General features: G+C 45.5%; 1 protein-coding gene across 1 annotated transcript in view; it reads right to left on the reverse strand.

Annotated features, from left to right (window-relative positions):
- Positions 1–15,459, reverse strand: part of LOC126417164 (nuclear receptor subfamily 2 group E member 1-like) — a 212,903-nt gene that overhangs the window by 68,372 nt on the left and 129,072 nt on the right. Inside the window, exon 6 of the mRNA XM_050085062.1 lies at positions 5,675–5,768. Within this exon, the coding sequence (XP_049941019.1) occupies positions 5,675–5,768 (94 nt within the window). The remainder of the gene's footprint in view (positions 1–5,674; positions 5,769–15,459) is intronic.

A 15,459-nucleotide genomic window follows, 5' to 3' on the forward strand; every position in this document is an offset into this window, starting at 1 on the left:
GAACTTGGAAATTGGTTTCCACTGTAGCGTGTGGACTGTCCTGCGACCATCAATGATTGTTACTGTGTTGTTGATTCCACTACATGGAAATGTGAATAGTATCAATGCAAGCAAATGACGATCGTAACTTGATCAGTAACAAAATTCAAATGGTGTGGCACTGTCGCCAATGAGAAGACTGAGGACACGCTGTATGTGAAATGGGCACGAGTTTTCCACATTAATGTTAGCCATACATGTGTTCGCGGGACACTGATAAGTACAGAAAGTCACCATGCGCTGCAAGTAGGACTACGCTGCACCATTTCAATTATGTGTTGTTGTTCCCCGCACAAGCTGTTGAACTACGTAGTGAGAAGAAAAATGGGAACTTGGAAGGCTACCTGTTTCACACAGTGTACTGAAAACCACGGTAAACACTCTACGATCAGGAATGCGACATGTCGGAAAGCGCCGAAGGTGTTCTTGGACAGCGGCAGGGGCTCAACCATCGCAGAAGCCGCAAACATAACACCATTTCTGCATATTCTTCATTACTGTAGATGTGTGGCATTTTAGGTAAAGCGTGTACAAACTTAGTTAACCGATGCTTCTCTCTTGCACATTCTCAATCCGTCAGAACACACCGTGTACAACGGGCTAGTTTAATGGTACAAAGACATACCGAGCAAAGACGTTGAAAGGAACGAGGTAGGGCTGGGCACGCCATGGAAGTCGAATGGGTAAAACATACGCGTGCGCGCCACTAGCCCAAACACATACGTACGTTAAATGTATTTTATATCAGAAACCATTCGAAATTGGATATATGTTCGTATAAAGTTTTTTTCCTTCAAATGAGCGTTCCCATCATGTCGCTGAATATTGAACATTCCTCCTGGGAGACACCCTATGTATTCATCCTTCAATGCGTCACATTTTTGCCAATCATGGCTGCCGTGGCGGAAACCGTGGTTATAGATGTCCATTTTGGTTGTTGAGGAAAACCTTCAACCTCGAAAATAACCTCGTCATCATTATGAAAATATCTATCACCCAATTCTTTCTTCATCTGAAGAAACAGGAAGAGATCACTGAGTGTCATGTCGTGAGAATACAAGTGGTGATAAAAAATGTGAAAGACAAAAGAGCAACATTTGTGACTGCGTCCTGAGCTGAATGAGTGGAAGCTTAGTCGTCGAGCAATGCTACTCCTTCGGTCAGCTTCCCGCGAATGCTGCGGCTTAACAGCTTTCATTAGTATGTGGTCATTTACCTCTAAAAAAACATTCACCATAAAGTCAGCATTCGTCCATGTCGATTAGGTGACTAAAGGAGTCTGCATCTACATCTGCATCTACATGGATACTCCGCAAATCATACTTAAATGCCTGGCAGAGTGTTCATCGAACCACATTCATGACAATTCTCTGTTGTTCCAGTCTCGAACAGCGCAGAGATAAACTAACACCTATATCTTTCGGTGCAAGCTCTGATTTCCCTTATTTTATTACGATGATCGTTTCTCCTTGTGTAGGTCGGCGTCCACAAAATATTTTCGCATTTGAAGGAGAAAATTGGAGATTGAAATTTCGTGACAAGATCCCATCGCAACGAAAAACGCCTTTGTTTTAATTATGTCCACCCCAAATCCTGAATCATGTCCGTGACACTGTATCCCCTATTTCTGGATAATACAAAACGTACTGTTCTTCTTTGACACAGCCCACAGGCCAATTTCGTGTCTCTGAGTATTCATGAGGTAGGTTTGTTCCAAGGTTCGGTAAAGAATCTGCTTGCTAACAATTAAGCCGAACAGTAGTACAATGAACTGGGTCACGTTCCCAAAATGGTTCAGATGGCTCTGAGCACCATGGGACTTAACTTCTGAGGTCATCAGTCCCCTAGAACTTAGAACTACTTAAACCTAACTAACCTAAGGACATCACACACATCCATGCCCGAGGCAGGACTGTAGCGCCTAGAACCGCTCGGCCACCCCGGCCGGCAGTCACGTTCCCCATCGATGACTCTTTGTAGTAAGTTTTTTGCGACTCCTTGTTTGATTTTCTTACGTACTGGTACTTTGAGTGCCATGTGTTTCCAGGACACCAGTAGAACATGTGTTACTAAGATTTACATACTTTTCTGAAGTCAGTTGTATGAGTTTGTTTTCAAAATTCAATTTTTCTTACCACCCTTTAAACGAATTATGCTGGCTTCTCCTCCGTGTGAGTATACGATCGCATGATAAGAAACGTATCATGCGCCTTCAGCAATTGGTAACATTTTGTAGGTTTCTCACTGCGAATACGAGTCACATTCTTTGCAAGCTTTTCCAACCAAAAGTTTAAGTTTTGGAGCCGACAGAGGTGATAGAGACGTTATGCAGGTGATAGAGACGTTATGCTTTGTTTTACAGAAAATACGTTCATTCAGTGCCTTATAATACCGTAATCTTCTAACACTTTGGGTATTACATGCCCATTTGCACAGCGATTGGCTGTAACCCAGGTAATACTTGGTGAGGTATGTGGTACGACTGCCCATTGAGCCGTGGCTGACTCAATCTGTCGGATTAAACCTTGGTTGCTATTCTGTGATTAGTCTCCCGCGGTCATCGCGATTATGCTGTTATCCTCTCTCTCCGCGAGTGGCAGCAGCGGCGTGTATCGATATTCGCACCATGTACTATCTTTGGCCTGGCGCTTATAGTTTCCGGCTGTGCTGTGTGCGAGCAGTTGGTCGGTTGGCGTGGACCAGGGAGGAAATTTCCGCGGCGGTAGTTTGGCCGGGGCCACTGGAGGCGTCTACGCGCGGTCGGAGTGTGTGGTGCTGTTCCCATTGCTACGATGTCCGTGGCTCACCGATCCTGGACACGAAAGTTGAGTTTTGACTTAATCTACCAGCAAGTCACGACTGTTCACATTGTGTCGTTTGGATTTCGTTGTTGGCTGTTGGGACATTCCCGTGAGCACCAACGTGTGTTTCCAAGATGGCAAATTTTAGCCACCCTCCGGTGGAGTTTAACTGTACTTGGTTATTTTGAGTTGAAGTGCACCAGCGGAATCTTCTGCCTTGTGGCCGTTAACGTTCCGGTTACCTGCTCTGGCCGTTGACGTAAATTTCAGGCAGTGTAGCTTCCTCATCGTGTTGTCGCTGTCCAGCACGGTGTGTAGTTTGACAGCTCAATGTATAATTGGTTGTGGGCGCCAAGATCTTCTACGTTGTTCCATTGAACTCCCTGTTGTGTGCTGGTCGGGTGGAGCGGAAGTTATCTTGTCGGTGGGTCCCTTGACTGTCTGTCGGTTGGGTTGTCGTCGGATCGAGAATGGTTGGTCCGATTGCCTGTCTCACCTAAGTGAGCGTTCGTGTTTGAATTCCAGGCTGACCCTCGGAAACTTCTGAGTGCAGTTGGGTGTACTGGATTTTCGTATTTGTTTTTGTTGTTTGTATTTGTGTGGCTTCTAGCCGATTTTTAAACTAAGGTTATTTTGCCCTTAAGGCATAAGATTGTTTGGGCCTTCAGCCTAATTTAAAGAACTGTTTTAAATAAGGTCTTTGGCCTTTCTTTTTAAAAATTTCATTTGTTGAGTCTTAAGTGATGAGCCTTCAGCTGATTTTGAATTAAAGTTGTTTTGCTCTTAAGGTGCCACATTCGTTGGTTCAAATGGTTCAAATGGCTCTGAGCACTATGGGACTCAACTTCTGAGGTCATTAGTCCCCTAGAACTTAGAACTAGTTACACCTAACTAACCTAAGGACACCATACACATCCATGCCCGATGCAGGATTCGAACCTGCGACCGTAGCAATCTCGCGGTTCCAGACTGCAGCGGCTAGAACCGCACGGCCACTTCGGCCGGCCACATTGGTTGGGCCTTCAGCCTAATTAAAGAACTGTTTTAAGGTAAGGACTTCGGCCTTATAAAAATTTAATTTTGGTTTGAGTCTTAAGAGATGAGCCTTCAGCCGATTTTTAAAAAATTAAAGTTGTTTTGCTCTTAAGGTGTGAGATTGTTTGTGCCTTTAGCCTAATTGAAAAAACTGATTTAGGATAAGGCCTTCTGCCTTTTTAATTTCCGATTTTGGTTTGAGTTTTAAGCTATTGGCTTTCAGCCGATTTTAAATTAAAGTGGTCTTGCCCTTAAGGCATGAGATTGTATGGCGTATTCAGTCGATTATGAAGTTCCAAAAATTGATGCTGCATTTTTTAAAAAATTTTCTTGGCTCTTCTAATGTTTGGTCAAATAAATAAAGTTGTATGTTCGAGTGTAACTGACAGCCGCTTATTTTGGCCCCTTTCCACAATTTAAACTACCTGTCCTGTCCTGCGGGTTTAGCAGGGCGTCTGACCAATGTTCACCGACTTTAAGTTGTAATGACCGGAGGTTGGTGGCCACTACAGTGGGTGGTGGAACTGATTTGGTAACTTCAGGAAGCAGTAATTCACCGCCCTGGGTATCAATGTGAATAGCCAATGGTTATCGGGTTGCAGGCTCATGTGTTGTCAAGAAAAACATCATTGATTAAATATACATTTTATTAGTGAACATCCAACAGTAGTTTTAGCGAAGCTTTGCGGTGGCAGCAGCCGCCAGTGTGTTTGAAGAAGATGGCAGGTGTGGAGGCGCCGAAATAAGAAAGTGGTTTGCGGTGACGCCAGCGACTCAGTAGCAATGCTGACTGGTGAACGTGGCTGCGTGTGCGCCGACTGGACGCAGCTTCGCAGCTTTCGCGCCAGAAAATGCGGGATCCCGCTGTGGGCCCGCAGGGCAAGACAGCCCTCAGCAGTAGCGCCTGCCCTTGCTTACGGACGCAGTGAGCAACTGTATGGCCACACAGGCGAAGCTGGGGGTGTGAGCAACTGTCCGACCCCGGTCTTGGGTAGCCCACCAGGATAGGAGGCTGACAGCGGCTGGAAACAGGGCCAGAGGTGGCCCACCAGATAGGAGCCGCTTAATCCACACCGTGGGACTCACAGCTAGAAGCAGGCCTTCCGTTATTGGACGCCAAACCTCACAGTGGCAGCTTGTCGACTCATAGACTGGTGTGGACTTCTGCTCGAAGATTGCAGCTGCCAGACTGCACGCATCTGTCTAAAAATTAAGAGTATTTACACGTGCTTGGTGCATCATTATTCTGCCTAGGCATCAATGCCCGTTACGTAGCCCCAACAGAACACTTTGCTTAGGCATGAAGTAACCAAGCCACCACACAACAGTGGTTCTGTCTTTCTGCCGTGTTGCTGTTATTATGACTACTCCGTCTGCTGGCCTACTAATGTTGTAATCGCTTGAGGTCATGGTGACAGTTTTTATCACATTAGCGGGTAGTCCGTGACGTAACTGTGGTCGGCTCCAGATTGATCCACTTCCATTGCCTCTTGCTAAAAAAATAATGGTGGCGATACACAGTTTTCGTTTTGCTGTGCCCATTATGGATCGTTGCACTGCAAAAAGTATGCGCCACTGTCAAGATAATTCTCCAATAATTCTTTGCAGTCAGATCGCGTTACTAAATTTGAGTCATGGGTCGAAACACTGTACGTGAGGGGGCCTTTTTCTTAAATCAGGCATCAGGTAATCAGCTTTTCATATCAGACAGGACGCTTATAAGCCAATGACATACTGCATGATGATGATGATGACAATGATGATGATGATGATAAGGAAGAATATGGTGGCTGACTCACCTTCGTCCAGAGGCAGCTCCCACTGGGCGGCGCTCAGCACGAACAGCTCACCCCAGGCCTCCTCCAGCAGCAGCGCTTGGTCCCTGGCCGGCAGCTGCGAAAACACTAGCATAAAACTTCACACCTAGAGCGACATATCTTTCTAGAGTTTATTTATCTTTTATTTCCCTGAGGCAGTAGGTCTTGTCGCTCTAGCTCGTCACTTCCAATCCACGCAGCTGGACACTAAAACTGCAGCACTACCCAGGCGGCATGCAAGAAAGTGTGCTACATGTTTGGATATGCAGTGGGCTATCTTTCCAGGAACAGCAAAAAATAGTCTGGAGGAATGGCGTCTACCGGGTGGTTATACTGAAAGTGTAGCTACTCACGTAGGACCAGTGTGGCCTGTAATTTTACACTACTGGCCATTAAAATTGCTACACCAAGAAGAAATGCAGATGATACACGGATATTCATTGGAAAAATATACTATACTAGAACTTATATGTGATTACATTTTCACACAATTTGGGTGCATAGATGCTGAGAAATCAGTACCCAGAACAACCACCCCTGGCCGTAATAACGGCCTCGATACGCCTGGGCATTGAATCAAACAGAGCTCGGATAGCGTGTACAGGTACAGCTGCTCATGCAGCTTCAACACGATACCACAGTTCATCGAGAGTAGTGACTGGCGTATTGTGACGAGCCAGTTGCTCGGCCACCATTGACCAGACGTTTTCAGTTGGTGAGAGATCTGGAGAACGTGCTGGCCAGGGCAGCAGTCGAACATCTTCTGTATTCAGAAAGGCCCGTACAGGACCTGCAACATGCGGTCGTATATTATCCTGCTGAAATGTAGGGTTTCGCAGGGATCGAATGAAGGGTAGAGCCACGGGTCGTAACACATCTGAAATGTAACGTCCACTGTTCAAAGTTCCGTCACTGCGAACAAGAGGTGACCGAGACGTGTAACCAATGGCAACCCCATTCCATCACACCGGGTGATATGCCAGTATGGCGATGACGAATACACGCTTCCAATGTACGTTCACCGTGATGTCACCGAACACGGATGCGACCATCATGATGTTGTAAACAGGACCTGGACTCATCCGAAAAAATGACGTTTTGCCATTCGTGCACCCAGGTTCGTCGTTGAGTACGCCATCACAGGCACTCCTGTCTGTGATGCAGCGTCAAGGGTAACAGCAGCCGTGGTCTCCGAGCTGATACTCCATGCTGCTGCAAACGTCATCGAACTGTTCGTGCAGATGGTTGTTGTCTTTCAAACGTCCCCATCTGTTGACTCAGGAATCGAGACGTAGCTGCACGATCCATTAGAGCCATGTGGATAAGATGCCCGCTAGTGATACGAGGCCGTTGGGATCCAGCACAGCGCTCCGTATTACCCTCCTGAACCCACTGATTCCGTATTCTGCTAACAGTTATTGGATCTCGACCAACGCGAGCAGCAATGTCGCGATACGATAAACCGCAATCGCGATAGGCTACAATCCGACGTTTATCAAAGTCGGAAACGTGATGGTACGCATTTCTCCTCCTTACACGAGGCGTCACAACAACGTTTCACCAGGCAACGCCGGTCAACTGCTGTTTGTGTATGAGAAACCGGTTGCAAACGTTCCTTGTGTCAGCACGTTGTAGGTGTCGCCACCGGCGCCAACCTAGTGTGAATGCTCTGAAAAGCTTATCATTTGCATATCACAGCATCTTCTTCCTGTCGGTTAAATTTCGCGTCTGTAGCACGTCATCTTCGTGGTGTAGCAATTTTAATGGCCAGTAGTGTACATAATATACCATCTAAACTTGGTAGATATTCTAATGTGTTATGGCGTAACCGATTTAAGCTGAAAAAAAAACCAGTTTCAATTTTAGATACCAGGTGCAGATCTGGCGCTGTAAATGCATGAAAAAAATATAAAAATGTTCCCGTATATAGTGGATTACGTACGGGGCGTAGGCAGAAAACGTCAACAGGTGAGTACGTCATAATGTTGGTGTTATTATTAACTGTCACTTACACAATTTGTTCAATATGAGCACCGGAAACGTCGACGAGACGGTGTACAGTGCCAGAGTTGCACCCGGTGGCCAAAATTGGAAGTAATTTTTCTCCAGCGTAAAATTATCTCAGTAGCATATCTGCCAAGTTTCGCTGCCATACGATAATTACAGGCAACTCTGGACCTCCCTGAGTAGCTGCACTTTGATTATAACCATCCAGTACATTCTGTATATAGGGTATTTCAAAAATAGTGTGCGTAATTTCAGGTATGCATTAGCCCATAAGAAATTCCTTACGACCTGTGTTCGGGAATGCACGGTTTCGGTGTTCTTTTTAAAACAATGATATTCACCAGAAGATTTTTCCTCGCAGAGATAGTTTTCTTTACAGACGATATTCGAAGTATCCAACTCCTGCTTGAACACAGGCCTCACATCGGTGTCTCATGCCACTGCGAATACGATTCCAAATTCAGGAGTTATGCGTATTTATTGACAGTCCAACAGGTTTTGGTTCCGATGGAATTCTACGTCAGACACCGGAGACAAGCAGACCAATAATTTTAAATGCACCAGGAATCAGAAATCGACAGGGATTAAGTCAGGTGAGCATGAAGGCTAAGCAATCGGGTCACCTCTACCTGTCCATTGATCAGGAAACATTTAATCAAAATACCAGCAAACAGTACGACTGGGCCGGCCGAAGTGGCCGTGCGGTTAAAGGCGCTGCAGTCTGGAACCGCAAGACCGCTACGGTCGCAGGTTCGAATCCTGCCTCGGGCATGGATGTTTGTGATGTCGTTAGGTTAATTAGGTTTAACTAGTTCTAAGTTCTAGGGGACTAATGACCTCAGCAGTTGAGTCCCATAGTGCTCAGAGCCATTTGAACCACAGTACGACTGAAGTGTGCAAGCTTGCTGTCATGCAAGAAACCTCGTTGACGAAATATCAAAGGGGCTGTTTTTGAAACAATGTGGAAAGGTATATTAGAGGACGTCTGTGTCCGCCTGCCCCATAAGCTTGTTTACAAGTGCATGGGGTCCAACTAATGGGTCACGAGCGATACTGGCCACATACTGAGGGATGACAGCACTTGGTGGTGAGATGGAACAATTCCATGTGGGTTTTCAGACGCCCATTCATTCTGACTGTGGAATTTGGTAATGTCATCAGTGCGAACTGTGCTTCAACTTTGAACAATACTAAAGCAGGCGAAGAGTTCTCGGGCTTCCAGCCGGGTGGCGATGTCTTCAAACTGCGACGTTTCGACGAGTGACATACTCATCATCTTCTGGCGAAGTGCTTTGCGGATGCCGGTCCCTTTATACCTGCGGTGTGCCCCCCACCACCTGGCCGCGGGAGGCTGGGTCCAGAGGAGCCGGCGGGCGGGGTGGAAGGGGAAGCGGGTGCGCCGTTCGTGTCTGCGTCAGAGCATTCTGATCGCGTCTTGTGAGCTGGACGGTTCTTGTTGCGTTCCTGGCGTACTGCGGCTAATGCTGGATTCCAGGCCGCGTTCAGTTGATAGCCTTCGTCCCTGTTCACAAGATTCTCGTGGACCCGTTCTACAGATCAGATCTTTACTGCTTTGGTATTTGTGAATACGGGTCCACGAGAATCTTGTGAACAGGGACGAAGGCTATCAACTGAGCGCGGCCTGGAATCCAGCATTAGCCGCAGTACGCCAGGAACGCAACAAGAACCGTCCAGCTCACGAGACGCGATCAGAATGCTCTGACGGAGACACGAACGGCGCACCCGCTTCCCCCTCCACCCCGCCCGCCGGCTCCTCTGGACCCAGCCTAACGCGGCCAGGTGGTGGGGGGCACACCGCAGGTATAAAGGGACCGGCATCCGCAAAGTCTCGGCACTTCGCCAGAAGATGATGAGTATGTCACTCGTCGAAACGTCGCAGTTTGAAGACATCGCCACCCGGCTGGAAGCCCGAGAACTATTCGCCAGCTGTATACGCGGGGAAAGCATACATTCACAAATGCTAAAGCAGTAAAGATCTGATCTGTAGAACACTGCTGCAAGAACTATCGGGGGAACAAATAATACGTGCAGCGTAATATCCTGGTGACAGGGCCTAAATAGTTTGCATATGATAGGGATGCAACTGTTGTTCTGGCAACAGTCTCCAGCCAAACATTCACTTGCAATGCTAACCTTTGCATACTGACAGGAGCCGCCACGTGCACAGAATTCAGAGTCTCCTCCTCTACATCCGGAGTTGGAGATCTTGGTCGTTCCCTCTCCAAACAAGGAGGTGTAAACTTTCCACGAGCTCACAGACGGCGATGGAGACCTTCAAATGTCTTCCTATCTAGACATCTTCGCTATGTGTATCTCTCTTCGTTCAAACCACGATCTAGCTCAGCATTGCCGTCCATCTTATTGTACATGAAGTTGACTTTTGCCATATTGCAGTAACATCGAACGTGAAACACAACACCCAATGTTCCGTTCGCCTTGGTATTAACTGTCCTCTTGGTACTAGCGGGAAGAAGAATGTTCTGGTGAATATCACAGTTTTTTAAGACTGTAACTCGGAAACCAAGCATTTCTGTATGCATGTTGTAATGAACATTTTCTATTGCCTAGGCCTACATAGGGGGAGTACATACCTGAAACTACGCCCTCTATTTTTGAAACACCGTGTATAAGGCTGGATTACGCACCAGACGAAAGCGTAAACTTCCCAAAAGAATACCTAAAGCCACTAAGTAAAGCTTCTAACGAACTAAAGAGGAACGAAAATATTAATCGGAAAAAGTAAAGGCAAGTCACGGATTCCACACATTTCAGTTAACTTACCATCCAGATTTAGAACGCTCGAATTTCCAGTAATGGTAGCGTACAGTATGATGGTCAGTTAAGAACAAGGTCATTCATTCCACTGATTACGTGACATCGTCAGCGGGAGCAGGAGGCGATCTACTAAGTTACAACTATATACAACTTGACATCCAGTAACTAATTGGATAAGATCTTTTACCAACTATTACAGTACGATTCATGAACAGGACAAGTATATGACGACGTGTTATGAAACAAGAAATACATTTTTAAAATTCATGTCTCTACTGCTTTTATGCCGGAAAGACAGTACGTATCTGCGTTAGCCATATGCTAAAGGACACTAAGTCGATAGATATTTCACTTTTATTCTGTACTATCAAACAGTGTTTGGGATCCAGGTAGATTACAAACATTTGCGAGAACCGTAATACGTAGCTCGATGTCTGCATTACATACGTCTTACACATTATTTATTTTATTGTATTTTAATGTAGTAGTTCTTAAAAGACCTTATTCAATTAGTTACTAGATGTCAGGTTGTTTACATGTAGTGATTTTACAATGTTACCATGAAATAAGTGTAATGCAACATTTGCGTAATGTAAATATCGAGCTACGCATTACTATAATCTCAACTGCTTGCTGTCCATCAAGGACCCTGTATATCTAGCGACATATTATAGTTCTCGCTATTGGTTGGGTAATCTGTCTGGAACTTATATGCTCTGCCTGATAGTACAGAATAAAAGCAGAGCGTCTATTACTGTATTGACGTAATGTTCTACGGCGTATGGCCGGTGCAGGTAGTATCCTGAGGTATAATATAAGGTCCACAAGACTTCACAATGTTCTTGTTCTAGTTGTGTATTATAAAACTGAACGTGGGAATAATATCTATTGCGTTATTTACTTAGTGTGTTGAGGCATATGGTCGGTAGAGACAGATGTCTTAGGAATATATTTATAGGTTCGTAATACGTTTCATATACCTTTTCTGTTCATGAAACGTAGTAGTTGTCAGAGGTTCCTGTCCATCTAATTACTGGATACCAGGTTATTTATACGAACTTACAAGACTGGTAAGCTCTGTGTCATGGCGTTTTCATGTAAAAAATTTGATAAAACGAGCTTGAATGTCGTGCCTTAAAGATATTTGCAGCTTACATATTTTAAGTATTTTAACATATTATTGGATTCACGTTATTTACATATATTTTTCACAGTGGTACTACTCTGTCCCGTGGAGTTTTCATAAAACAAATTTTGATAAGCGATCTTGAATCTCGTACCTTAAATATCTGTGCAACTTATGTTTTCAGTACTTAAATGTATGTAACAAGATCACTGTATTCTATAATACACTCCTGGAAATTGAAATAATAACACCGTGAATTCATTGTCCCAGGAAGGGGAAACTTTATTGACACATTCCTGGGGTCAGATACATCACATGATCACACTGACAGAACCACAGGCACATAGACACAGGCAACAGAGCATGCACAATGTCGGCACTAGTACAGTGTATATCCACCTTTCGCAGCAATGCAGGCTGCTATTCTCCCATGGAGACGATCGTAGAGATGCTGGATTTAGTCCTGTGGAACGGCTTGCCATGCCATTTCCACCTGGCGCCTCAGTTGGACCAGCGTTCGTGCTGGACGTGCAGACCGCGTGAGACGACGCTTCATCCAGTCCCAAACATGCTCAATGGGGGACAGATCCGGAGATCTTGCTGGCCAGGGTAGTTGACTTACACCTTCTAGAGCATGTTGGGTGGCACGGGATACATGCGGACGTGCATTGTCCTGTTGGAACAGCAAGTTCCCTTTCCGGTCTAGGAATGGTAGAACGATGGGTTCGATGACGGTTTGGATGTACCGTGCACTATTCAGTGTCCCCTCGACGATCACCAGTGGTGTACGGCCAGTGTAGGAGATCGCTCCCCACACCATGATGCCGGGTGTTGGCCCTGTGTGCCTCGGTCGTATGCAGTCCTGATTGTGGCGCTCACCTGTACGGCGCCAAACACGCATACGACCATCATTGGCACCAAGGCAGAAGCGACTCTCATCGCTGAAGACGACACGTCTCCATTCGTCCCTCCATTCACGCCTGTCGCGACACCACTGGAGGCGGGCTGCACGATGTTGGGGCGTGAGCGGAAGACGGCCTAACGGTGTGCGGGACCGTAGCCCAGCTTCATGGAGACGGTTGCGAATGGTCCTCGCCGATACCCCAGGAGCAACAGTGTCCCTAATTTGCTGGGAAGTGGCGGTGCGGTCCCCTACGGCACTGCGTAGGATCCTACGGTCTTGGCGTGCATCCGTGCGTCGCTGCGGTCCGGTCCCAGGTCGACAGGCACGTGCACCTTCCGCCGACCACTGGCGACAACATCGATGTACTGTGGAGACCTCACGCCCCACGTGTTGAGCAATTCGGCGGTACGTCCACCCGGCCTCCCGCATGCCCACTATACGCCCTCGCTCAAAGTCCGTCAACTGCACATACGGTTCACATCCACGCTGTCGCGGCATGCTACCAGTGTTAAAGACTGCGATGGAGCTCCGTATGCCACGGCAAACTGGCTGACACTGACGGCGGCGGTGCACAAATGCTGCGCAGCTAGCGCCATTCGACGGCCAACACCGCGGTTCCTGGTGTGTCCGCTGTGCCGTGCGTGTGATCATTGCTTGTACAGCCCTCTCGCAGTGTCCGGAGCAAGTATGGTGGGTCTGACACACCGGTGTCAATGTGTTCTTTTTTCCATTTCCAGGAGTGTATACTGTTATGTTTAACATATAGCCTCAGGTCTACAAACAGATTTTAGGTAACTGATGTATTTCATTATTTTGTAACAGAATATACAGTGGTGTAACTTCATACATCAGATGTATCGTACTGTACTGCGACTTGGTGACAATAGCTACGATTTAAGTTATAAATGATATGCAGCAATTAGTTTGACTGTTTCCTTCAGCGGGACAATTTAATTTGTTCATACAGAATGGAGTGTTATGTTGCTTATGGTTATTATCTCAGAAAATGTAATGTGTTGTAAATTCGGGGATTATAGGTAGGTAATGACCATATAGCACAGTTGTGTAATGTTAATGATGACTTCATACTTTTTTACGTGTTGTACACAAAAATTCGAGTACTTATTAAACAGCATTGATATTACCGAATAGATAGTGCACTCTACTTAATTGTGTTAAAACATTTTTGGTTTCGATAAGATGTATCGACCTTTAAAGATCTGAAGATGGTCATTGAACTGGCTGAAACTGATTATCTATGTAACAAAACATGCGATCTAGACAATAAAGTGTTGAGAAAGGATGCTAAACTCTCAGTCATATATCCCAAGGTTGAGGAGTGAATCTAAAATTCTCACAATTTTATGTAGTTAATAAGTTGTAAATGAATATAAATGTTTTGATTTTTAATCCCAATAACCATAAAACTGAAAAACGATATTTAATGGTATAGAAAACAGTTTCGCTTGTCGTCACAGTGAAAGACGTTGGACTATAGAGGTCGAAATCAACGATTAATGTAGGCTGACGGCTGAGTATTTCTGCCCAACAGCAACTTTAAAGAAGCAGCCACTTATGCAAATGTGTCAGTGAATTTTAAGAAACAATGAAAATGTGAAAGTACTAAATAGTACAGCATTCGCTCACATATAATTATTGGCAACTGATTGCTGTAGTCATTACCACTGAAATAAATACAGTCACTGGGCACATCTGTTTCCACAGCTAATAAAACCTAATGAAAATGTGATTCCTTTGGTTTCTGATCTTCGTAGCCTTTATGTTGAAGCAACGAAAAGTAGACACGTAACGGATATTCACTTTGTAGTAAGTTAGCAATCATGCATGGCCACATTTGGTCGTGGCTTTTTTATGATAATGTTTTCCCGAGCGAATAAACTACCTGATCAAAGGTACCTGTTGGTGGACATTCATAAGGGTAAGTGTCCACACTTCTTTCTATATGACGGCTTGAACTCTGCTGGCGACACTTCCAACAAGGTATCTGAATGTCTGTGGAGGAATGGCAGCCCATTCTTCCTTAAGAAGCATAACCAAAGAAGGCAGTGATGTTGGACGCTTAGGTCTGGTGCGAAGCCAACGTTGTAATTCATCCCAGAGGTGTTGTATTGGACTCAGGTCGAGAGTCTAATCAGGAATGTTATTATCTGCAAACCATTTCGTCACAGACGCTGCTTTATGACAGGGTCCACTGTCATTGTGACACAAATGGTCATCGTCTCCGTACTGTTCCTCTACTGCTTGCGGCACAGAACGCTGTAAAATGTGTTCATATCCTTCCGAATTTAGCGTTTTCTTAAGCTCAGTTAGAGGACCACATCCTAACCACGATAAACACTCACATATCGTAACACCATCTGCTCCTTACTTCACCGTTGGCACTACGCATTAATGCAGGTATCGTACTTCAGCCATATGTTAATCTCAGACCCTTTCATGGGTATGCCACACGATTTAGCGTGATCCATACTCCGAATCATTCGTTTCTAGTCATCCACTGTTCGGTGGCAGCGCTCTTTACTCCACCTCAAGCGTCACTTAGTATGTGTGGCTTATGAAAAGCTGCGCGACGGTTTGTACCTCATTCTTTTTACCTACCTATGAACAGTCACTGTGCTAGCTGGACTGGTGGTAGCGCTTTGAAATTCACGAGCGATTCCTCCCGCTGATTTCATGCAATTTTGAGGGTTTCACGTCCCAGTCTGTAAAAACGGAACCCTTATAGAATCGCTTTATTGACCGTCTGTCTATCTGTCTTTCTGTCCAGATGTAAAGAACAATTTTTCACAGGAGCGGCTAGACTTATCAAGTTCAAATTCATATCACATATTAAGGTCTGTGGTCCCCTGGCGGCGTAAATACTGTATGCTTCTGTCAATGCAATCAAAAGATACGGTCATTTATGTCACATAT

The sequence above is a fragment of the Schistocerca serialis genome, chromosome 8, assembly GCF_023864345.2.
Source record: "Schistocerca serialis cubense isolate TAMUIC-IGC-003099 chromosome 8, iqSchSeri2.2, whole genome shotgun sequence".
Lineage (NCBI taxonomy): Eukaryota > Metazoa > Arthropoda > Insecta > Orthoptera > Acrididae > Schistocerca > Schistocerca serialis.